The 26437-nt window shown below is 35.2% G+C and overlaps 1 protein-coding gene and 1 pseudogene across 1 annotated transcript; one reads left to right on the top strand and one right to left on the bottom strand.

Annotated features, from left to right (window-relative positions):
- LOC112033123 (homoserine kinase-like) overlaps positions 1-5899 on the top strand; it is a 38522-nt pseudogene extending 32623 nt beyond the window's left edge.
- A 12516-nt stretch (positions 5900-18415) lies between these two features.
- On the bottom strand, positions 18416-23919 carry LOC111983720 (uncharacterized). Its single transcript, XM_065767630.1, has 5 exons — positions 23810-23919; positions 21342-21456; positions 20459-20548; positions 20181-20279; positions 18416-18739 (listed from the first exon to the last, which is right to left on the bottom strand). Exons 1-5 carry the CDS (start codon positions 23875-23877, stop codon positions 18638-18640), a joined length of 474 nt encoding a protein of 157 aa, XP_065623702.1. The 5' UTR covers positions 23878-23919; the 3' UTR covers positions 18416-18637.
- Between the last annotated feature and the right edge of the window lie 2518 nt (positions 23920-26437).

Below are 26437 nucleotides of genomic sequence, written 5' to 3'. Positions count from 1 at the left end.
GCAATCTCGAATTACATGTAGAGCGGTTTCAGTTTGGCTACAACTTGGACATTCTTGATTTATTCCAGTTCTTTGTCTGTTTGCAGAGACAGAGCCAAGTGCGATGGTTGACATTTCTCCCCCACAAAAAAATTATTCAGATGTCAAAAAGAAAATTGTAGGTTCACGAATATCATGAGAATGATTAAAGCCACGCCAAGATTTTCCTATCAGACTACCCAAGTGGGAGCCTATATATGCATGTGTATCTTGAAAATTCAATCTAATTAAAGATTTTAAACCAGTTGCAAACTTGCAATCATTTCGTAATTTTAATACTGTTCCTTATGCAATATCTATTTTCTTGTACTTTATCAAATGAGATAAAAGAAATCAATCCTTGAACTTTTAGGTTGTTCGGTTAAAGGGGTGGAAAAGTAAGAGCATAGAAAATTGAGAAATAATAAAAAAGTTGGAGAATAGAAAAATTTAATTTTTTCTCATACGTGTTTGACTGAGATGATGAAAAAGTTGAGAGATGAAAATCTATGAAAAATGAAATTAGTATAAATTTACAATTATGTCTCTATTAAATAAAATAAAAGGCAATACAATTTTTTATTCACATTTATTTATTTAAAAAATTATGTATGGACATTTCACTTTTTTTTTAATTATTATTCCAAAGGCACAAGCCAGATCCAAAGACGGGTGAAAAAAAAAAAGGAGGAGAGAGAGAGAGAAAGGAACTATGGAAGAAAATAATAAAACAAAAGAAAAAAAGTGAGCTAAAAAAAATAAAATAATAATAATAATCAAAACAACGTGAATGTGCATAGATTAGTAACAGAGAAGGAAAAATGTTTTTTTTTTTAATACAAGATATAAATTCTACTTTATCCTAATTTAAGTGTATATAAATGTGAAGCTGCCTCCTGGAGATTTGAACCCCAGCCCTTGCCCCCCTCCCCCAACGCCCCATAAGCACTTATATTTGTAAAGTGACCATCGCACCAAGAGTATGCGATAGTAGAAAATGAAAATGTTAGCAAAGAAGAATGTGCAAGGGCATTTTGGGCAGCTCAAGTTAGTGATCTTCTCCCCCTAGTTTTCTCTCTATTCTGAGGAAAAAAAAAATTAGTGGGCCCAAGGAGAAAACACTTAGGCCCCACCACATTTTTTTCCACTCCCCTTCCCAACTAAACACCCATTAAAACTTCTTTCTCTCTACTTTTCTCTCCTAAATTTTCTCTCCAAAGCAAGCATGATTCAAGCAATGGATCCAATAAAACCTTAATAATTTACTATGATAAAATACTAATGTGTCAAAATATTTTGTAATAGGTTTACATGTTCACATTTTTTATCATTTTGGGCCTAAAATACAGATCAGTTATGAGTGGTGCTAATTTTCATTGATAAATCATTGTTCACATTTTTTATCATTTTGGGCCTAAAATACAGATCAGTTATGAGTGGTGCTAATTTTCATTGATAAATCAATAGTTTTTCACAGAGTGGGTGTCAGAGAAAGAGGATAGCCATTGTTTTTTGTTAGGGCCTCTTTGGTTAGTTGAAAAAAAATTACCGTTTTTTGTTTTCATTTTTAGTTTTTAGTAGATCCCACCACTAAAAAACTAGTTTGGTTTTAACATTTGTTTTCAGTTTTCATTTTTAGTATCCTAAAAGTTGGATTTGAATACAAAAAAAAAAATCAATACAACTTTTCAGGGCTTTCATTTTCTATGATTACTAATACAATGGCATATTTGTAAATATTTTGAAAACACAAAGTTACTTTTTTTTAGTAATGTGACATGTGTGAGTGAGAAAAGTTACTTTTTTATATAAAAAAAAAAAAAAAATAGAAAACAATAACCAAACCTGGGTATGATGTATTTAATACCCAAATTATGTATTCAAAACAACTTACCAAACACTACCAAGTGTGAAAATGTGTGATTTTTTCTATATTCAAATTCAGGATTTGAATATAGAATAAAGAAAATAAAAAGTGAATACACCACTTTTTGAAACCAAACAAGCCTTTAGCATATTGAAATGGCATAAAGATTTGAGATTGAGTGTTTATTTTGGGAGAGATTAGTTTATTGAGTTTATTTAGAAAATGGCGGATAAATGATATGTTACTAGTTACTATTGGGTTGTTAGGAAGGGCATTTCCACTTTCAGTCCCAACATTTTTTTTTTTTTTTAGATTCAAGATAGAGATTATACTCTAACGTAATGTGTGAAGTCCCAACATTTTTTTTTTTTAGATTCAAGATAGAGATTATACTCTAACGTAATATGTGTGTGTGTGTGTGTGTGTGTGTGTGTGTGTAAAGCTCTTTCTTGTAGATTTGTACCTTGATCCTTACCCCCCACCCTCACAAAGTCCCACAAAAACTTTATACTTATAGAATAACCATCACGCTAAAGATGTGCGGTAATAAATCGTGTGTGTGTGTGTGTGTGTGTGTAAAGCTCGTTCTTGTAGATTTGTACCTTGATCCTTACCCCCCCCCCCCGTCACAAAGTCCCACAAAAACTTTATACTTATAAATAACCATCAGCTAAAGATTGCGGTAATAAATCTCAACTCTTAAGAAACACTATGAATAGAAATTCTCAAATAGAAACAGCTTTTTTTGGATTAGTCCAATTTGAAACCAATTAGAAGGGCAAGTAGTAAGCATCAAAGCAACAACTCTTCATCCAGGAAGGAAGTTTAGAAGCCAATGCTAAACAAATTGAATCCTTTGCGCAAAAAAAAAAAAAAAAAAAAAAAAAAAAAAAAAAAAAAAAAAAAAAAACAACAAAAAAAATATAAACTGAACCAAAGATACAACTTCTTTTTTTTTGGGTAAGAACCAAAGAATATAACTGACACAAAATAGTAAACTAGTTCAATAGGATATGGATATGTTTGTACCCAGGACAACAAAATTATTAGAAACTTAATTACATAACAAAAAATTATCTATCATATCAAAAAAAAAAATTACTATGTTTGCAATAGTTTAAGTTTAAAGTGTAAAAAAATTTTAATCTCCCTAGAGTTTTACTCTTTATTTCTCTCTCTATCAAAATTAAATTTAGAATTAATAGTTTTCTAGACAAATTCATTATTGAAATCCATTGTTCAACCTGAAGCCCATGATATTTACTTTGAAATTGATTGTTTAGATTTGTATTTAGAATTAAAATTTTCAAAATATATTTTTTTACAAATAGATGAAAATATTACAATTAACTTATTAAATTTTATAAAAATGCTAGATTCTTTTTTAATGCATGTATTGCTTATAAAATATTAATTAACGATACATTTTACATTTGCGTCTACATAAAGAATCTATTCAAAATTAAAACTGATAAAATCATATTTAAGATTGACTATGTCATAAGAAAGATTAAGTGGATTAGCGATATTAGCAATTGAAAAAAAAATTTAGTGAAATTTAAACACAAAATCATAATTAGTAATTATATCTCAAAAGGCAAGAAAAATAGTTTTTTAAATGAAATAATATTAAAATATATATTATTCAATTAATATTTAAGATTATGCTCAAAAATGTGTTGAGGCAATCCTAGATTGGTCCTATTTTTGCGGACCATAAATTTGAGTGGGGTTGGAAATAAACCTGCTTTAAACTGAATTGAGGTATTCAAAAAAAAACAAAAGACACCATTCAATTTACAAGTTTTTTGGAAATTTTATTTTATATTTAAAATACTCTGTACATATGAAAAGTCTTCATAGCAATGTGATCATATTTTGCATGTGTAGGGACTCGAATTGTGGCTTACGCCCACCAAGAATAGTGTGAGCTAGCCCAATAAGTCCAAAACAATAGATTTGTAAGAGAGTAGATTTTATAAGCAAACTACAAAGCCACGTAAGTTCAAACTCAAGAATGACTAGGCTCAAGCTAAAAGGGTAAGAAACATAAATTCAACATAAAATCTCTCCTCGAGCAAGTTCGGGGACAAATTGTTCATATATTGGTCAAGTATAATCTTTTTACAATGAGTTCTTGTTCTCTCTCTCTCTCTCTCTCTCTCCAGTGTTGCATGCCCATTTTTGTGAACGTCACTTCCTTATATAGTTCCCTCCAATACATCCCAGTCTTCCACCTGTTCAATTTCTAGGTAACCCTTTGGATGCTTGTCCCGTCAAGACCTTTCTAGAGGTAGTAGGAGGGGCTGTGAGCTGTAAAGACACTACTCAGGTGTCATTTCTTCATAAATGTGGTCAATTCAATTGGTGCAATGCATCAAATGTGGAGGTGGCAGTCCCCTTCCCAGATATTTCTTCTTTCCATTGCTTACATGACTCTATTACCTTCCTTGGAGCTCCTCTTTCCAGCATGGTTGACTACCTCAAGCATTCCTAAGATGCCTTTGCTCCTCGGGAACCTGGGTTCCCGCGTCAGTTCTTCTTTTCTCCTCAATCTTCCTGTCAATGTGCACATGGATCTTTAATCATCCTCGAACATGGCCAATAGCCCAAAAACATGCTCAAATCACATGCTCCCACAATAGCCCCTCAAAACTCTACTCCTTTCCACTCTAGTGAGGATGGGATTTTGATTATTTTCTCCAATTCTGACACATTTTGGGAGTGTTCCCACATGGTGGTGTCTTTTCACCTGCTCTACGCACATCCTTGACACTTTGACATTCATAAAGCTCCATTTATTGCTTAATATGGCGTTGCATCCCCCATGTTCTATGACACGATGAAGATACAATGGCAGAGATCTTTCATGGGATTTCAAGTAAGAGTTTTCCCGCTCATCTTTTCTCCCTATATAAGGGATGTAGGGGAACCATTTTTCCCATTTTCCCAACCTTCAATCTCTTAAAGAAGCGGTCTGAGGTGCCCCCTGTCTATTTCTTTGTAAGTACCTTTTAGTTTGCATATCAGTTTTAGGATCCTTCCCTTCCTTGTCTTACAATTTTCACTTTCACTTTCACTTTCTCCTTTCCTAAAAATGGGTAGGTTTGCTAGTTTAGTTGATACTCTCGAGGGTATAAAGGCTTTTTAGGCTAAGTATAACATACCACCCGAAGTAACAATAGAGCACTGCCTCTTAGAAGAGTGGCAAGACCTGAGGCCGGAAGGGGCAGTGGTAATCCCTATGATTGCCTTTGTAGAGGGCGGAATGTTAATTCCCATAGGTAAAGTAACTAGGGACTTTTTAATTTTCCATAGGCTCTGCCTGACCCAGTGTTCGCCCAACTTATTTAGGATACTAGGTAGCGTAAATGCCTTAAATCATAAGATGGAGTTAATCTCACCCATCATGATGGTAACTGGGTATATAATTGTCAATACCTCAAAGACACGAGGTACTATTTTAAAACTAGGGTTCCTTTAGTCAGGCTAATCTCGTGTCTTCCTGAATCCAACAAAGGTCTAGATTAAGACTTTCTAATCATCTCGGGTGAATGGCACAATAGTTTACATTGTCCAACACGAGATTGGCAGCCATGTGGCATGTTTGTAGGTTTGAGTGAACCATCTTTCCCCATAGATAACAAAGTTCTATTTTTGATCTATTCTTTTTTTTTATACACAAACAAATTTTTCTTCGACAAGAACCTTTTTTTTTTTAACTAATTCATGGTCTCTTACCATATTTTCATTTTTGTTGTTGCAGATAAACAGTTCACGACCCCCAACTTTAACTTAGTTAACCATGAGGATCTCAACAGGATACTTCAATCTGAGATTTTTCTCCACAAGGACGAACAACTGCGTGCTGCCCACGTCATCCTTGGGTACAAGCCCATCTCTTCCAGCTTTCAGTCTCCAAAGCACATAATCAAGGCTAAGGATCCTCGGTTACCTCTGATTGACGTTGCTGTTCTTGGGTTTATTGCTAGCCCTCCCCCTAAAGAGACTTAGCACATCGACCAAACTAACCAGCAGACTGTTGATGAGGAAGTGATCCCTCCAAACTTAGAGCAAGAAAAGACCGTCCGAGAGCTTGAGGTAGTGGACTTGGAGGAGGATTTTGACGCGTTTAGCCAACCAGAGTTTGCAGATTCCTTAAGCGTTAGTTCAAGACATCTGTTCTCCACTCAAATAAGCAACAATCAAGAAACAACCAACATTCCTAAAACCATGGTGTTGCAATGGAAGAATACCAGCCTACTTGAGTTGCTTGAGTCCCATGCTGGGGGAACTACGCCCGAGGTGGTCATTAATCATCATCCGCCTACTCCTCTTCCCTCTCGAATCTCTCCTATCGAGCCCCCAGAAAAGAAGAGGAAAATTGACAAAAAAAAAAGTAAGGAATGAGATGTTTGAGAAGGGTGAAATTCAGCCTAATAAGGACAAAGATCCTTCTAAAGGGGCAAGAGCTGCAAAAGGGCCACAAAGGAGGAGCTCTGCCTAGGCGGTGCCGAACTAACGTATTAGGGTTCTAACATGGAACCCATTGCTAAAGCTGGATGGAGCCCCTCTACCCCTAGACTCCTCCATCAGAGACTTCCAAAAGGGGAAGGCTGGCTATGTGGCCAATGCCCTAGAACAACCTCCATTCCTCCCTCTAGATTTGGCTGACCTGAGGAGTTTGAAGAAACATAAGGTCTTCCTGACCTTGAAAAGAGATCTGGTTATGATAAGAGTTATGAATCACCCTTCTTCTTTCTTTTAATTTTAATCTCCTTTTTTTTTTTTAAAGTAGTCTAACCGCTTACGTTGTTCAATTTATTCAGGCAATTCAAACAGCCCACATGGCTGAAGAGTGAGTAGATCATGCCCACTCTAAGTTGAAGGATGAGGAGGCGTGCGGGGTCTCAACTATGAAGAACTTGTCCATAACTTGTCCATCGCTGAAAAGAAGAATAAGGACCTTACTCTTAAGCTGACCAAGGCTGACAAAGAGAGGAAGAGTGCTAAGGCTGCTCCGGTTGGTGCCGAGAAGCAAGCTGAGGACCAACATCATCACCTCTGAAAAGCTAAGGAGCAACTGGCTATTGCTTGAGAAATAATAAAGGCCCAACAAAAAGAGTTGGAAAGTAAAGAGAAGGCTTTGGCCCAAGTAGAGCAAGCCAAGTATGACGTTGGCGTTAAGGAGACAAAAGAAACCTTAAAGGCGAAAGTAACCAAGGTCTACCGTGGTTACTATCTCCAAGTCTAGACTGAGGCATTGAATCTTGCTGGGATGGATGCTTCCTTGGAGCTGAGGAGACCTGAAAATGTCTTCTATCCTCCAATTTTAAGGATAGCTACCAGTGGTGCCACCAAGGAAGCTACTACCTCGGTATCTCTACTCGCTAATCAACCAGCTGCCACCACTTCACCAACCACAGCTCCACCAGTCAATTCCTCTTCCAAGCCAGACAAGGAGGGAGAAAATGAACCGATTAATCCCAACCCTAAGATCGTTTCTTAAGGGAGGGTGTTTCCCTTTCTTTATCTTTGTTCTATTGTTGTTTTTTTTATACATATATGTATTTTGTACTATACTGATATTAATGAAAAGTTTAGTTTTGGTTCAATTTTGTGCTTACAACTACTGAAGTACCTATGCCCTTTTATTTTTTTATTTGTACATATTACTTTTCTTTCTTTTTGTTAAATCAACAAAGGTGGGAACCTTTATTTGCTCCCACAAAGGCTAACCTAAGCCCTATTTTGGCACAAAAGACTTTTTAAGGCCAAGGGTACACCAAGCATTAATTTCACTATAAGAACAACACTCACTTAACTTAGAAGGGAACCTTTGAATTTAATCCTCAGATCCTAGGAGCCAAGCACAGCTAGGGTTTTAACTTGTACCACATTGTTCCAGATGCTCAGATTTATTTGAGATAAATGATCTGTGTAGCTAAACCTGGCCAAGTCTCCCTTTTAACGTGTAATCAAACTACAAATACTAACTTTTCCCTAGTATGTGGTTTAAGGAACTGAGTATGGCCGAGTTTTGATCAACACTTAACTAAATTTTAAGCATTAATTTTTAGCTATAACTGCAATCTTCCATTGAATTAGTCTTTAAGCTAGGTAGGGACACAACACACTGCTCACAACGTAATTTTTTGCATAAATGATCGATTTCTAGCCTGAGATTCCTCGTTTCTTCATAATGTGAGATGTGACTTCCAAGCCTTGAATGACTTCCACTAGTATGGTCTGTATAGTCTGTTTCAACCTATACGCTAGGAGTTTGGTTGGCCTCTTGGTCTCTCCATCTCTCCAAACAACAAAATAATCTTTGCATTGTGACCCCACAGATTCCTCTCTGTTTTGCCCTGAGCCTGCCATTTCTTCTCCTTGCTATCAAAAGAAAAGCCTGATTAACAGAGATTGTAGATGCCCTTTCTCACAAGCTGCACCAATTGTAGGGACTCGAAGTGTGGTTTAAGCCCACCAAGAACAGTGTGAGCCAGCCCAATAAGCCTCAAACAATAGATTTGTAAGAAAGTGGATTTTATAAGCAAACTATAAAGCCACGTAAGTTTAGACTCAAGAATGACTGGGCTCAAGTTAAAAGGATAAGAGACATAAATTCAACATAAAATCCCTCCTCGAGCAAGTCCGAGGATAAATTGTTCGTGGTAGGCTTACAAATTGATCAAGTATAATCTTTTTACAATGAGTTCTTGTTCTCTTTTCTTTTTCTTTTTTCTCTCCTTTTTCAAGTGTTGCATGCCCATTTTTATGGAGGTCACTTCCTTATATAGTTCCCTCCAGTAATTCCCAACCTTCCATTTGTTCAATTTCTAGGGAACCCTTTGGATGCTTGTCCCATCTAGACCCTTCTGGAGGTAGTAGGAGAAGCTATAAGCTGTGAAGACGCTGTTCAGGTTTCATTTCTTCATAAATGCCGCCAATTCAGTTGGTACAGTGCATTAAATGTGAAAGTTGCAATCACCTTCCCAAATATTTCTTCTTTCTATTGCTTACACGACTCTATTACCTTCCTTGGATCTCCTCTTTCTAGTATGGTTAACTACCTAAAGCATTCCCAATATGCCTTTGCTCCTCAGGAACCTCGGTTCTCGTGTCGGTTCCTCTTTTCTCCTCAGTCTTCCTATCTATGTCAGATGGATCTTTAATCATCCTCAGGTCTTTAATCATCCTCGGACATGGCCAATAGCCCAAAAACATGCTCGGATCACCTATTCCCACAGCATGAAATACATTTAACATGCCAATAGTATTATTAATATTTTATGATTTAGGCATGATCATCATGGTATTAATACAATGAAACCAATTCAATTGAAGCTAAACTTATTAACAAGTTTTTCAGACCCGGACCGTTCATTGAACCGTAAAAAGGAGAGGTTTAAGATTTTTGAGGTTGAACCAAGATCGAACCGGGGTCAAACCGTAATGACGTCATAATTAATTTAATAATTAATTAAAACCTAAATATAGATATTAAATTTATAAAACTAGAAAAATTGACTAATATATCTATATATGTAAGGAAAATTTAATGATTTTCAAGCATATATTTAATAATTAAATAAGAAAGTTAATAAAATAAAATAATAACCATAAAAATATTAAAATTTATGACTAATTTTTGAAGTAAAGTTGAATATCTTTAAAGGATTTTAATTATAATTTTTTTTTTATTCCTTATAAGAGAGGGATAATTTAATTAAGTATAATAAAATTGTGTTAAGTTGTTTTTATAAAATAAAAATAAATAAATAAAATTGCTAAGGGGTTGGACCGCACGGTTCTCACCGGTTCGTACGATCTAACCCCGGTTTTAGGAGTTCACGGAATTAACAAAAAATCCAATTCTTTAGACTTAAAAAATCGGTTTTCATCCCAGTTTTCGGTTTTCATGGTCCGAACTTCCGGTCCAGTCCGGTTCTGAGAACCATGGTTACTAATAATACACACATATCAAATTGATGGTTTTACAAAAAAGTGTATAGCAAATATCACTGTTGGGATATTAGAAAAAACTAATAATTTTTCACTTCTCACTCTAGATTATTGCCTAAGGCTCCAAAAATTTTGTATACCCGGCCTTGATATTTCTTCAAACAATATGAGGGAGAAGATAATAAAGGCCTCCAAATTGTGAAAGGGAAGATCGTTGGAAACTTGAAATTGGTATACAACCGCATGTTATCTGAGCATTGTTTGGTAATGAAAATATCAGTAGATTAGACCAAGACAAGGTATGTTACATGTGCATTGGATGGGCAATGGCAGCATGAGCTAATTTGATCCATTGATATAATAAAAATTCGTAGTACAAAACATATATTCACCTGAATTGATTTTTATCACTTTCCTTTTGATTATTTAAGCTTGATTAATTCTCTTATAGGTCATGTGTTTTAGGCCGACGTCTTTAATCGCACTTGGCATACATATTAAGGAAATATTAAACTTGAAAAAAATGTTCATGATTAATGTTTTTTTCTTTATTGTAGATGTTATTTTCTTTCAGAAGTTCAATGCATATAAGGTCCAGCATTGATTTTGACTAAAAAAAATCCGCTTTGCATTGCAAATATTAACATTTTGGACTGAAATGCAAAAATCAATGCCATTTTGAATAATGAATGAGCATTAATCACGTGGACATGCATTTTCAATGCCCAAAAAAAGAGTTAATAAAAGCCACAGAATGACCACCCAAACTTTCATTTCCGTGAAAATCAAGTTAGAGCGAGGTCGAAGAAAAAAGCTAAGGTTCTTGCATTGTCACTTTGTGATTGGTTTTGAGAAATAGCTCGACATATAAAATGTGAGACGAAGAATAATTTTGTGGGTGCAAGTGCAATATTGCAAGTTTTGGCACAAACACGGTCACTGCAATCAATTATTGAGAGTTCTATACACAACTGTTATCAACAATATTGTCCAATAGATCAATTGAGAGACCTTATTACGGAGANGCAAATCTTTAGTTTTTATTAATTGCTATAGGACCTCTTCTTGGTTGACCGAGACCCATCTTCTAACTAATGTCTAATAGTAGCCACCAAGCAATGCCTGGCCATTGCTTGACTTCCTACTAGCTTTCCAACTTGCCCCCCCCCCCCCACCCCGGTGGGATACTTCACTTTCATGTGTAGAGTTGAGGACACAGCTCCCATGAAGAAGAGCCATGGTCTTGCCAAAATAGCTGTGTAAGGGAAATAGCATCAGCCACAATGAACTCCACCTCGACTACCTCAACCCTGTTTGCATAGGTAATCTAATCATTCCTTCAGGGATAACCATCTTTCCATCAAACCCTACCAAGGGGGAGTCATACTTGAGTAAGTCCTCAGGCTTTAAGTTCAGCCCTTTATATATGTCGAGATACATAATTTCAACCCCGCTCCCCTGATCGACCAAAACCCTCTTTACGTCATACCCTCCAATATGGAAGATACCATTAAAGCATCATCATGGGGTTGGTAAGTCCCAATCTTATCCTCATTTGAAAAACCTAGGGTTCGTCGAGCCTATATTTTAACTCGCTTGGACTCAGGGACCTATTCCTCCATGTCCGACCTTGCTGCTATGGACATGACTCTAGACGAATGGTTTCTGATTTGATTCGGGGCGGCGAGAATGACATAGATATTCCCAAGGGCGGCCTCGAGACAGCTTCTCTTTGGTACTCTGACCCCACTTGACTTCCTTGCCTTAAAGGATGGTGCATGAATTGCTTCAACTTTCCCACCTTAACCAACTTCTCCAAATAATCACAGAGTGTTCTACAATCTTCGGTAGTATGCCCACGATCCTAATGATATTGACAATAAAGACTTTGATTGTGTTTGGTAGGGTCGTCTCCTATTTTGTTTGGTCATTTAAAGTAAGGCTCATTATTTATCTTTTCAAGGATCTAATACACTGACTCCTTGAATACCAAGCTCACCATTTGAGCATTAGGACGCCTAGGGTGGTTGGTAAAGTCTCTCTTGGGTCAGTTATGGCCATATCCTTTAGGTCGAGAATCTCTTCTGTCGGGGGGAAAACCTTGGCTTTCCCCTTTCCTTGCTATTAGTCTTCCTCAACCTACTTGTGCCCATCAATCTGATCCATGAGCTGGCGCATACTCCATGCGGGCTTTATTATTAATGACTTTCTTAAGTCATGATTAAGGGGAACTCCCACCTTAAATGTTCTTATTGCTACATCCTCAAAATCTTCATTTATTTCATTAAACATTTTGTAATACCTATCAGAGTAGGTCTTCAAGGTCTCACCCTCTCTCATTACCATAAATAACAAAGAATCCAAAGGCCAAGGAACTCTGCTGCATGTTACAAATCAAGCGCCAAAAGCCCTAGTAAGATCTTCAAACGAACCTATTAACCCCTCTTTCAGCCCATCAAACCATCTTATGGCAACAGGTCCAAGACTGGAGGGAACAACCTTGCACATTAGGGCTTTATTTCTGGAATGTATGGTCATTCTTTGATTGAAATGACTCACATGCTCCACAGGGTTAGTCCTCCCATTGTAAATAGTAAAAGCTGGCTGAGTAAAATGATGAGGGAGCTTAGCCCTATCGATCCTTCGCATAAATGGTGACTTGGAGATTTGGTGTAAAGCCTTACTCATTTGCGTCATGTCCCATACTCCTGGGGGGTGGACTTTTAGTTCTTTTCTTGTGGTTTCATTTCTCTATTTCCAAGTACGAAAACACAGAAAAAGATTCACTAGGGGGTTCTGAACCTCCACCTATAACTGCAATCTTCCGTTGAATTAGTCTTTAAGCTAGGTAGGGACACGACACACTGTGATTTCTAGCATAAATGATCGATTTCTAGCCTGAGATTCCTCGTTTCTTCATAATGTGAGATGTGACTTCCAGGCCTTGAATGACTTCCACTAGTATGGTCTGTATAGTCTGTTTCAACCTATACGCTAGGAGTTTGGTTCGCTTCTTGGTCTCTCCATCTCTCCAAACAACAAAATAATCTTTGCATTGTGACCCCACGGATTCCTCTCTATTTTGCCCTGAGCCTGCCATTTCTTCTCCTTGCTATCAAAAGAAAAGCCTGATTAACAGAGATTGTAGATGCCCTTTCCCACAAGCGGCACCAATTGTAGGGACTCGAAGTGTAGTTTAAGCCCACCAAGAACAGTGTGAGCCAGCCCAATAAGCCTCAAACAATAAATTTGTAAGAAAGTGGATTTTATAAGCAAACTATAAAGCCACGTAAGTTTAGACTCAAGAATGACTAGGCTCAGGTTAAAAGGATAAGAGACATAAATTCAACATAAAATCCCTCCTCGAGCAAGTCCGAGGATAAATTGTTCATGGTAGGCTTACAAATTGATCAAGTATAATCTTTTTACAATGAGTTCTTGTTCTCTTTTCTTTTTCTTTTTTCTCTCCTTTTTCAAGTGTTGCATGCCCATTTTTATGGAGGTCACTTCCTTATATAGTTCCCTCCAGTAATTCCCAACCTTCCACCTGTTCAATTTCTAGGGAACCCTTTGGATGCTTGTCCCATCAAGACCCTTCTGGAGGTAGTAGGAGAGGCTATAAGCTGTGAAGACGCTGTTCAGGTTTCATTTCTTCATAAATGCTGCCAATTCAGTTGGTACAGTGCATTAAATGTGAAAGTTGCAATCACCTTCCCAAATATTTCTTCTTTCTATTGCTTACACGACTCTATTACCTTCCTTGGAGCTCCTCTTTCTAGTATGGTTAACTACCTAAAGCATTCCCAATATGCCTTTGCTCCTCAGGAACCTCGGTTCTCGTGTCGGTTCCTCTTTTCTCCTCGGTCTTCCTATCTATGTCAGATGGATCTTTAATAATCCTCAGGTCTTTAATCATCCTCGGACTATCTATGTCAGATGGATCTTTAATAATCCTCAGGTCTTTAATCATCCTCGGACAAGGCCAATAGCCCAAAAACATGCTCGGATCACCTATTCTCACAACATGAAATACATTTAACATGCCAATAGTATTATTAATATTTTATGATTTAGGCATGATCATCATGGTATTAATACAATGAAACCAATTCAATTGAAGCTAAACTTATTAACAAGGTTTTCAGACCCAGACCGTTCATTGAACCGTAAAATGGAGAGGTTTAAGGTTTTTGAGGTCGAACCAAGATTGAACCGGGGTCAAACCGTAATGATGTCATAATTAATTTAATAATTAATTAAAACCTAAATATAGATATTAAATTTATAAAACTAGAAAAATTGACTAATATATCTATATATGTAAGGGAAATTTAATGATTTTCAAGCATATATTTAACAATTAAATAAGAAATTTAATAAAATAAAATAATAACCATAAAAACATTAAAACTTATGATTAATTTTTGAAGTAAAGTTGAATATCTTTGAAGGATTTTAATTTTAATTTTTTTTTATTCCTTATAAGTGATGGATAATTTAATTAAGTAGAATAAAATTGTGTTAAGTTGTTTTTATAAAATAAAAATAAATAAATAAAATTGCTAAGGGGTTGGACCGCACGGTTCTCACCAGTTCATACGATCCAACCCCGGTTTTAGGGGTTCACGGAATTAACAAAAAATCCAATTCTTTAAGCTTAAAAAACCGGTTTTCATTCCAGTTTCCGATTTTCATGGTCCAAACTCCCGGTCCAGTCCGGTTCTGAGAACCATGGTTACTAATAATACACACATATCAAATTGATGGTTTTACAAAAAAGTGTATAGCAAATATCACTGTTGGGATATTAGAAAAAACTAATAATTTTTCACTTCTCACTCTAGATTATTGCCTAAGGCTCCAAAAATTTTGTATACCCGGCCTTGATATTTCTTCAAACAATATGAGGGAGAAGATAATAAAGGCCTCCAAATTGTGAAAGGGAAGATCGTTGGAAACTTGAAATTGGTATACAACCGCATGTTATCTGAGCATTTCCGGTCCAGTCCGGTTCTGAGAACCATGGTTACTAATAATACACACATATCAAATTGATGGTTTTACAAAAAAGTGTATAGCAAATATCACTGTTGGGATATTAGAAAAAACTAATAATTTTTCACTTCTCACTCTAGATTATTGCCTAAGGCTCCAAAAATTTTGTATACCCGGCCTTGATATTTCTTCAAACAATATGAGGGAGAAGATAATAAAGGCCTCCAAATTGTGAAAGGGAAGATCGTTGGAAACTTGAAATTGGTATACAACCGCATGTTATCTGAGCATTGTTTGGTAATGAAAATATCAGTAGGTTAGACCAAGACAAGGTATGTTACATGTGCATTGGATGGGCAATGGCAGCATGAGCTAATTTGATCCATTGATATAATAAAAATTCGTAGTACAAAACATATATTCACCTGAATTGATTTTTATCACTTTCCTTTTGATTATTTAAGCTTGATTAATTCTCTTATAGGTCATGTGTTTTAGGCCGAAGTCTTTAATCGCACTCGGCATACATATTAAGGAAATATTAAACTTAAAAAAAATGTTCATGATTAATGTTTTTTTCTTTATTGTAGATGTTATTTTCTTTCAGAAGTTCAATGCATATAAGGTCCAGCATTGATTTTGACTAAAAAAAATCCGCTTTGCATTGCAAATATTAACATTTTGGACTGAAATGCAAAAATCAATGCCATTTTGAATAATGAATGAGCATTAATCACGTGGACATGCATTTTCAATGCCCAAAACAAAGAGTTCATAAAAGCCACAGAATGACCACCCAAACTTTCATTTCCGTGAAAATCAAGTTAGAGCGAGGTCGAAGAAAAATGCTAAGGTTCTTGCATTGTCACTTTGTGATTGGTTTTGAGAAATAGCTCGACATATAAAATGTGAGACGAAGAATAATTTTGTGGGTGCAAGTGCAATATTGCAAGTTTTGGCACAAACACGGTCACTGCAATCAATTATTGAGAGTTCTATACACAACTGTTATCAACAATATTGTCCAATAGATCAATTGAGAGACCTTATTACGGAGATGCAAAATGAGAGTTTGAAGACATATAATCCATCAAAGATTCTCAACAACTTATATGGTAAATCTTGTATTAATTTGCAACTCTTGGCATAGCCTACTATGTAATTGTATTGTTTTTATTTTTGCACCAAAAAAAAAAAAAAAGATAAGCAATACGTACGGGATGCTATAAAATTTGTCAAAGGCTTAGTGAATGTCCTTAAAAACATGTGAAAGATGAATTTGGAAAAAATTTCCATCTGAAATAAGCACTGAGTTTGACCGCCCCTACGGTTGTTCGCATTAATAAACCCAATTAATGGGAGGCTTGCAAATGTGCACTTTCAAATTGGGAAAATAAGGGGTTAATAGCATCTCCAAATAGAAGAGCCAAAACTAAAATCCTAGGCAAAATAGGAGAGTTAAGAATTAAAAACCAAGTCCAGCAGTATCTTCAAATGAGGCAAACTGTTTTTGCTCATCTACAATCACTCTCTTTATCTATAGGTTACTATAGATGAGCAAAACAATTTAAAACTAATATTTTCCTCTTTCATTTTAGAATTGATCAGGCATATGTGTAAACTCGCTTACAGGGTTGTATGTGAGAATAAGTGCATAAGATTGTATGTGAGAATATGTGATATGTGTATATGTAACACTGTGCTCTGATCAATTATCTGTATGTGTTTTCAAATGATTTTATGATTTGATTACATATGTATTAAGTGGTTCATAATATGTTTTGGAATAATTATATTTGATATCATTGAATGAGTTTGTAAAAAATCAAAATATTTGTGCTTTGTTTGACTCTATTTTGTTGTATATTATATATAATTGCTTACTAGATGTATGGCTCACCACATCAATGACAATTTTTAGATTAAATTTTAGTTGGGAAACAAAACTTTTGGATTACTTCATAAGGTGCAAGGTATAGCACGAGAATTTTTAGGCAATGTCAATAATACTTAAAACCTTAAAAGATTATAAGTTATTTTTATCTAGCTTTAGATTTTATAGTATTTAGAGATTATTTCTAAATTGTGAATTTTAGTTATTGTAAGAGATTTATCAAGAACATTGTTTAATTGGAGTTTTGAATTATTTTTAAAATTAATTATGTTTATTGAGTTATGTAAGATTAGCTAGGCATACATCTAAATTTATAGTCTATGGATTTGAGTCGTGAAACAATGGATTTAGTAGAAGCTATATTTTCCAAGTGAAATTTGCGTGTAGTATTTTGATAAGTTCGTCCTTTTTTTTGTATCTTTGTGACTTTTTTTTTGGTTGAGCCATTGATGGCCATAGCCTTTCACAATTCTTAATAAAGCTCTTGTTATCCTCTCTACTCTCTAGGCCTGAGAGAGATGTAGAGCCGTAGAAGGCTCATAACAAGTAGCAACGAATCTGTGAAGCCAAATCCAAAAACAAGTATAAGAGAAGTCCCACCGATTACTGCAGAGAAAGTGCCACATTCACAAAAATTTTATAACATTTTGACAACAAATTCTATGCGATTGTGATAAGTTGAAATTAGTTCTAATTTGAACTCACTACTAAAATGATATTTCTAGCCACAAATAACAACTTACCACTTAAGATTTAATATGAATGTGTTATGAAAATATTGTGTACCTTTCTATTACAGTAACTAACTTCAAACCAAAATAACCAAATTTGAATCCTATTTAACTCCACTTTGGTTTTGATAACAAGATTCCTATTTAACACCAAAGTCTAATAATAAGATGCTTACCGGTAGCAGTTTTGGCAGTTTGACTGCAGTGCAACAGCTGTCTGAAGACAGGAGGTGACATAATAATAGTAACAACATGACTCTCTCTCTCTCTCTCTCTCTCTTACCAAACAAACAAACAAAGTTGTTTAAATAATTTAACTGAGTGATGTGATTTACTAAAGAGATTGTTTTATGCATGAGTCATGTTGATAGACGTTCTTAAGACATTCGTTAATTGATCATTTTAAAAAGTTTTGATACCATTTTTATAAAAAAAAATATATATATATAAAAAGTTTTCAAAAAATTCAATTACTTTTTACTTTTTCCATAAATAAAAAATTAAAAAATTGTTAAGACCTTTCCAATTTATACTTTTTGTGAATCACATATTGAGATGAAAAAGGTTTCTCCAAATTAGTTTGGAAGCAGGACAATAACTAGCCTTTTTCCAAATGAGTTGAGTGAACTGCGGGTGGGAGTACGTTTCCTAATTGCAAAAACCCCACATAAGGATGGCAACAAGTTCAGTTTTTCCGAGTCAGCTACGAGAAATCTATTTGTTTGTGCATAACAGTCTTAACAACTGAATCGGACCCAATGTCTCATTTCACCTCATGAGAGAGAGAAAGGTCTGCACAAACCTATATGCAAACACAGCATGGTCTTGTTAAGGTTGTTATCAATTAGTAGATTCCTAGCTCAATTTAGAGAAAGGTCTGCACAAACCTATATGCAAACACAGCATGGTCTTGTTAAGGTTGTTATCAATTAGTAGATTCCTAGCTCAATTTAAAGTAGAAAAATCCATAAATCCATAAGAAGCAATATACCCCATGAAATAAAAGGGGAAAGTTGTACTAAACCTAAACCGTAAACGCTGAAGTGGTACCCTGGTCAAAATTAAGGTAACAAGTTTCAAAAAAAAAAAAAAAAAAAAAAATCCAGGAAATGAACCAAACGAGGCTCTTTACTGATTACAAATGTTTCTTCCACCTACACTTTCTTTCTAGACTGTTTTTGTTTTAGGTACCTTCTTCTTGGATTGTCTCCTAGGAATGGAGTTCTTCATTCCTACAAAGAACAGCAATGCCCCAAGAAGAGCCACATTCTGCAACAGAGAAGGTATACATATTACTTTTGTTTTTTTAATTGGTAAGTTACACATGCATCCAATGGCTCTTACAGTATGTTTGGTTGGAGTAAAAAGTGAAAGGATGGAAAACGGGAGATGGAAAAGGGGGATAAAAATGTGATTTTTCATTGTTTGGTTGGAGTCAAAAGAAAGAGGAAAGAAAATAGGGTTGATAGAATTTTCCACCCAGGCCCACCATTTTTTTTGTTCAATTTAGGGAGAAAAAATGAGAGAAAATGGTATTGAGAAGAAAAATACATATCTACCTCCACTTTTTCATTCTTCTATGTTTAATAATAAGAATGTAATAGTAATTTACTCTTTTATCCTTCCATTTTTCATCCTTTTTCCTCTCTACCAAACACCTAGGAAGCACGGGTGCGTTTCAAGACTCGGATGCGGGTGTGAGTGCGGGACTCGGCAATTTTTGAAAAAGATGGGTGCGGGTGCGGCGGGACTCAGCAATTAAAAAATTATTAAAAGTATTTTTATTTATATTTTTAATATATTACGAAGCATACTTTTTCACATTATATAATCAAATACCAAATTTAAGAGCAATATTAGTACAATGCAGTTCAAAGCAGTCAAACATTGTCACCAATCTACAATTAAAATTACAACCTGCAACTACCAAACCCTTTAACTCCCAAAAGAACCAAAAAACAAGCACACAAACACAGCATAGAGAGAAGAGAGAGTGTTTGGACGAAATCGGTTTTTAACAAGCACACAAATACAGCAAACATAGCACAGGGAAGAGAGAAATTGTAGAAAACAGAGACTAAAAGGGAAGCAAAGAGGAGAGAGCACAGCACACCTTAAGGCAAGCACACCACATAGAGGGAGAGGCCGAAGGCGGAGAGCGCAGAGAAGAGAGATGAGGGACGGAGTGAGAGAGAGTCTTTTGGACGAAGTGAGAGTCTGAGGGATTTAGGTTAGGTTCAAACGGTGCATTTCGCACCTTTTTTTTTTTTTTTTTTGAATTTCGGCCTGACTCGGCTGTTTCAGCTTGAACCGGCCATTTTGGGTTTCGGCTGATACGGCGCGAGTCAAGGAGGCCACGTGGCCCAACACGGCCCGACGCAGCACGGACTCGCGGTCAGCGGCGTCCCTGCCGCGTCGCCGCATCCCGCCGAGTCCGACTCGGGTGCGGCTCTTCCGGAGCCGCGTCAGTGCTTTCTAGCCAAACACACATAACGAAAAACACACATTTTCTATCCTCCTAGTTTTCTATCCTCTCAACCTTTTAACCCCAAAACTTTATCCTCCATTCCTTTATTAAAAAGGAAATGCCATTTGAGCTAGAGCTCGTGTCATATTACACTTAAGACTTGTAAGACCATATAAAACATATTATAATCATGGCTATATATCAGTACATGCAATAGAAATAAGGAAGTGGCAGTATAAAAACCTGTGTAAATTCAATGAAAAGTTGAGTAAATTCTGTATTCCAGCTTTCATAGTTGTAGAAATCGTATAAAATAGGAGTAGCAATCAGTTGATGCAAAATCTGCACAAAGGAAATCAACACTTGTAAATGAATAATTAGCTCAACAAGATAGGGTCAAGATGCAGCCTGGGCATCCGCAGCTGACTAAAGTCAAGTGCCCAGTGCTGTGTGAAATTCATATAAATATTTTACTCATAAAAGATCAAAAGTAAACCATATAGTATGGTTCAAATTCCAACCAGAAGAAAGGCTCCCAAATTGCTTCCAAATATAAAGAAGATTCCTCCAATGCCCTTCAGTGCAATAGCAGCAGCAGCTAAACGTTTCACCTGTGGCAAAACATCAATAAAATTAAATAACAATAAAAATTAAAATAAAATAAAATAAAATAAAACATAAAACATGTTGTAGATAGGATGAATGCACAAAGTGAGGAATATTTGAAGTTATTCAATTTTTTTTTTTTATGTACAACACACACACCTCAACCACTTTTTACTTATATTATGTCTGTCATAAGGAAGTGCTGGATGGATATTCTTCAAGATAATGTAAGAAAGACGTAGAAAACAGCATTTCCACATCCCAATTCAAAACTTAATCTTTGCTGAATCATTCTCTCTCACAAGTTTAGTCCCATGAATAGCAACAAACCATATCAAAGAGGAAAACTCACATCCCATTACAACAATTGGTTTAATTATTTTTATTGGCTTCCTAAAGCCTTGCCTTTTATTAATCCTTTCACTATGTAAATCATAGTATCAACATATTCAATTCCTAGTGATATACTCTCACACTCAGTAGGATGACAAAAACAGAGCACAGCATTTAGTGCAGCTTAGCTTACCAAAGCATTTTCATCTTTAAAGTTTAAACAGCAGATGCAAGATTCCCCAGTCAAATTATATAGAGAAGCAAAGAAAAAAGAAGAAAGCAAAATTGGTTTTGAAAAAACTTTTACAATTATGAAATACCTCGGTCTTCCATGTTGCTTTTAGTTTCTTCCTACTTTTTTTTTTTTTTTCCTATGTAACTTGTCTAATATTTCTTTTAAAACACAACTAAAGTTTATTGGAAATATTAATAATCACACACACACACAAACACACAGATTCTCACCTCAATATCTGGCACTTGCACGGCAACATGTGAATGCACATGTTTTGTAAATACATCAAACTTTGGTCCAATAGCCTTTGCTGCTGGTCCCCCATCCAAACCAAAATCACTGAACCTATAAAAAGGAGATCATTCCATATCTTATAATTAAGAAATTCTAAGAAAACTTACCAGCGATTAGAAACAAATGATAGACTCAACAAAAGCAAGTCCTCTATGATCATTTTCCAAAGAAAGGAATTTCATAATGTCACATAATGAATTACCAGCTTGAGGAGAGCTTCAACAAAAGCAAGTACCCTATTATAGTTTTCTAAAGAAAGCAATTGTATAATGTCACATAACGAATTACCAGCTTGATCTAAAAGAAATAGAAGAAACCAAATTAGATAAACTTTCCCAAACCCACCCATCACAATAAAATAAAAACATTTGATCAGCCACTTACTACCAAATAATATGAACGTCTTGTTAAGATACAACTAATAAGGCATCTTTGAAGATCTCTAAATGGATTGAGCACATGGTTTAGTGGAGAAAAGTTCTCTTGCTCCATTCCAACAAATAAAAGTATCAAATACTAACCTATCTAGTGAAGAACCAACCTTTCATCACTAGGAGTCCTAATTCCCCTTTTTTTTTAATACTTCCCTTTTTTAATATAAAATATGAGTCCTACTTCCCTCTTTGTGACCTCATCACTTCAATTCAAGCAAAAATCAATTCAAGAACCAACCTTAGACAACATCAACCAACTTTCATTCCTGTGACACTAGCATTCATTTGGCATTCACCATTTATTTTTCTAATGCAACCATCAGATACACAGCTAACTCTCAAGGCTTTAGCACTCTTTATTTTTCTTTTGTTCATTAACAAATGAGTTTCTTAGTCAAATACTTACACAGTGTAGCCATATATCTTTAAGGCTCACATGAGATGTAAATAAAATGAATTAATTCATGCTTGAGAAGGCACAATTCAATCAATCCACATGCACAGATGGGACAAATTCATCCTCAAGATACAGTGAGTGATGGACCTGGGACGTGATATTTTGTTTTCTTTAATCTAATCTCATCAAACTAAACAGTACGGATCAATGTAAACAGTTAAAGAAAGAAACCTCCCTCATAAAAGAGCACAAACAAAATGGAGGAAGATAAAAGAGGAGTCAAAATTATATATATGCATCCCTCCAAATTTTGTCCCAAAAAATTACCAAATTTCACGACACACAGACCATAAAGTTTTTGTGCAGCCTACTCATAAATGAAAATGGAAATACCAGGAGACCTAGCAAAGATCTAATCATGTGCAAGCATAAATATCTGAACATATATTGATACGCATAAATGTCTTCAATAATCCAACTTACCAATTTAGTGGACTTTTTGCAAGTTAATGTGACAAACCTAATACTTGGACAAGTATTGTATTTATCCCCAGATTCGCCTTCTTTACACCCACTTCAAGAAGTAATGGTAGCAAAAACAGAATAGGATTCTAGCAAGCCATAAAATTCTGAATCAAAGAAACAATTCAATTGTCGACTTACACATTCGCCACATACTTTCTCCTAAATTTAATGGATATTCTACTACATTAAAATTTCAGCTGGTATCACCCAATATTGGGCAAGCTCTTCAGCTGCCCACAAAAGGAAAACGTCCAAACAGAAATGCCCATTCACTACTGCTTAGTAGAATAAATAAAGACCATGCTACAAAAGTAAATTAGCTGCATATAAACCATTGTTCATAACTCAAACTTGAAATTGTATAAGACTCCATCACTCCAGAGAACAACAGATGCTTCCCTGTATTAATGAGTTATGGCGTAAATGAACCAATGTGTCATCAAATTACGGATTATACAAGAAGAAAAATCAAAGATTTCATTCATCCATTGATTCATTTGAATATACCCAGGTTAAAAAGAAAAGGGGCCCATCTAATTTGGTCTCTTGTACCCAAAAGGTAAAGGTCAACTATTTATTCAGCTTCACCTAAAGCCAAAAGAGATTTAAATAAGAGCTGAATGACCCAATTGTTTGTTATAACTTATAAATTCAAATATAGCCAAACTTTGAAGATCAAAGCCATTATGTCTCATTATTAACTAGTAGCCCTAATGAGCCAAATTGTTGAAGTTAATTAAACATGGCTGAATTATAACTTTCAATTACTCAAACCCATCATCTACTTTCCTTTAAAATTATAATATTTGACAACAAAATACAGATCTATACCCTGCTTCATTATTAAAAAAAAGTCAAACCAAGAGTTGCAACTTATATTTCTAACAGATCCAACAACAATTGCCAAATCAAAAACTAAAAAAACTCAAAACCCAGAATTATATTTGCCTAAAAGAACACATTACAAGCCTAAGAACTCATAAAAATCACAACAAAGTATATTTGGGAAGAAAAAAAAAATGTAAGTGATGGCATATGAAATACTAACTCTTGGTAAGCAGAGAGAATGAAAACAGAGGCGAAGAGAACTCTGCCAAGAAATGAAGCGAAAGCCATTGGCCCTTATAGTTTCAGTTGAAGAGAAAGAGTGAGGAAATCTAGCTATACAATTTGATTTCTACCAGCAGCTATACACACAACCCTTTTTCTTTTTTCTTTTTTTTCTCTTCTTCAACAATAAAACCACGCTACCAACATTCCCATCATACAAGCTAACACTAACTATACAAAGTCAAAACAAGTCCTTCACCGAAACAAAAATCAACTCAACTCAGCTCAAAGTTCCTCTGTACCAAACAATGAGCAAAAGAAAATTAAAAATTAAAAAAAAAATACACAGAGAGAGATGACAGCTCCGACAGAAAATTAATGGTACAAACAGAAAAGAAAGTTAAAAAAATTAGAAGAAAAGATTAACTGATGCAGTGATGCTCCGATTTGCTGAAGAGCATACCTTGAGCTGAACGCTGAAGGCTGATGCTCCGATTTGCTCCGATTTGCTGAAGAAAAGAGATGACAGCTCCGGCGAAGAAAAACGGCGACAGCTGTGTAGGGGCTGTGACGGTGGTGTTGTGATTTGGTGGTGAGGAGGTGAGGCCGTCTGGGTTCACGGTGGAGTGAGGGTGAGGGAGTGTAGGGGCTGTGACGCTGTGTCGGATTGAGAGGGAGAGAGTGTAGGGAGGCTGCTGTGCTTAGGGAGTGAGTGCAGAAGAAATGAGCATTAGGGTAAGAAATTTTAGGTTATATATATATGAGGGTATTTAAGTCATTTCACTTAACCGGGTTTTTACCGGGCCGGGTTTCGGGTCGGGTCTTGGGTTTTTTTTAAAAAACCCAGACCCGACCCGGACCCGCTTCGGGTTTTTTTTTTAAACCCATACCCGACCCTATTTATAATCGGACCGGGTAAAACCCGGCCCATTAGGGTCGGGCCGGGCCGGGTACCCGCGGGCCGGATAAAAATTGCTATCCCTATGTGAAGGTAAGAGTTGTAGCCATTTGATGCAAAACGGCCGTCACTTCTCCATTTATGCAGGTATTCGTAGCGGTATCTTGCATTTTGCTCTCTCTGGTCAGTCTTGTGAATTGAATCCCAATTGCGTCGAAAGCTCCTTCGATTCTGTGCTGACTGCTGAGTCTGCAGACTAGAACATATCTAGTTTGAACTCTGAAGGTCACTCTTCAATCACATTCCGGATATTAATCAAAGCACACCCTTTAGACCCGGTCCACTGTTCTATTCTTTTCAAATATCCTTGCATGTCAGTGTCAATGTGTTCCGAGTGAGATAGTAAATTGTGATCGTCGCATTACTATAATAATCTATGGTTGACTTGATTTTTATGTTACATTAATAATAAAGTTTTGAATTAAAAAAATAATAATAATAATAAAGTTCAGCTACAAAATACCACCGTATACTTTTGGTGTGATGATCACTCTACAAATATAAGTGTTTGTAGGGTATGGGGTGTGGGGGGCAAAGGTTGGGATTCAAGTCTCCAAAAGGGAGTTGCACACACACATACACTTAGTTTAAGTTAGAGTAGAAATTCTATCTTATATAAAAAAATTAAAAAGAAAAAAAAGTCCAGCTACAAAATTGGTTGCAACTTAAGACTACAATTTCCTTTAAAAAGATTAATATTACATATATTTTGAAAATCTGACTGTTAAATATTATTTACTATATGATCTATAAGCTATATAATTTAAAATTATAAAAATTTGCAATTTAAACAATTTATTGACGATATAGCTATCTTTAATTTTTTTAGAAATTTTGCATTAGCATGGAGGCTTTGAGAAGAAAATGTAATCCAACGATGGATTTGTCAAAATTCACCTCTAATTACCTTAGGTTACAACTAATTTTGTAATTAAATTTTATCCTTACTTTAATCACAACATATCAATTCAACAATTGTAGGGCCTTTGGGGAGTAATGGCCCCTCCAAAGTTTTTTTTTTAAAAATTAATATATATGTAGTACTAATTTTAACAATTTTTGTTCTATAAAAGTACACTTTACTCCCTTAACAATATTATTGATTCTTTAAGAGTAATGCTATAACTACAAACTTTTCTACAAAATTTTTACAAATTATTAAGGTAACAAATTCTTATTAGTTCACATATGGAGCCACCAATCACATCATTTTTCACTTACTAATAACCACTCACTACATCAGCAATTTGTAAAAAAGTTAGTAACTCTATCATTTTCCTCATTCTAAAGGTCATAAAAGAAAATGTTATACTTATAATATTTCACAACAAATTTTAAGTAACAAGTTGTTATTGGTAGCTATTATTGGGCAAAAAAGTAACTTAAGTGATAAGTTTAAATTAAAATCAATAACAACTTACCATATAAGATTTTTTTGTGAAAATATTGTGAACATAGCACTTTTCTAAAAACATTTATAGATCTAAAATTTAAAACAAAATATACAAGCCCCAAAAAATTAGCCCAACAACAAAATTACCAATCGCAAAGCTATATAATAATAATAATAATAAATCAATCCCAATAAAACAATTTCACCCAAAACAAAAAACCCAGAACTTTAAAAATTTAAAAAAAAAAATTTGTTCTTAAAAAAAAAAAAAAAAA

This window comes from Quercus suber, unplaced genomic scaffold, assembly GCF_002906115.3.
Source record: "Quercus suber isolate HL8 unplaced genomic scaffold, Cork oak 2.0 scaffold_831, whole genome shotgun sequence".
In the NCBI taxonomy this organism is placed as follows: domain Eukaryota; kingdom Viridiplantae; phylum Streptophyta; class Magnoliopsida; order Fagales; family Fagaceae; genus Quercus; species Quercus suber.
The sequence above is the reverse complement of the archived record's forward strand: the minus strand, read 5'-3'. Positions and strand labels throughout refer to the sequence as shown.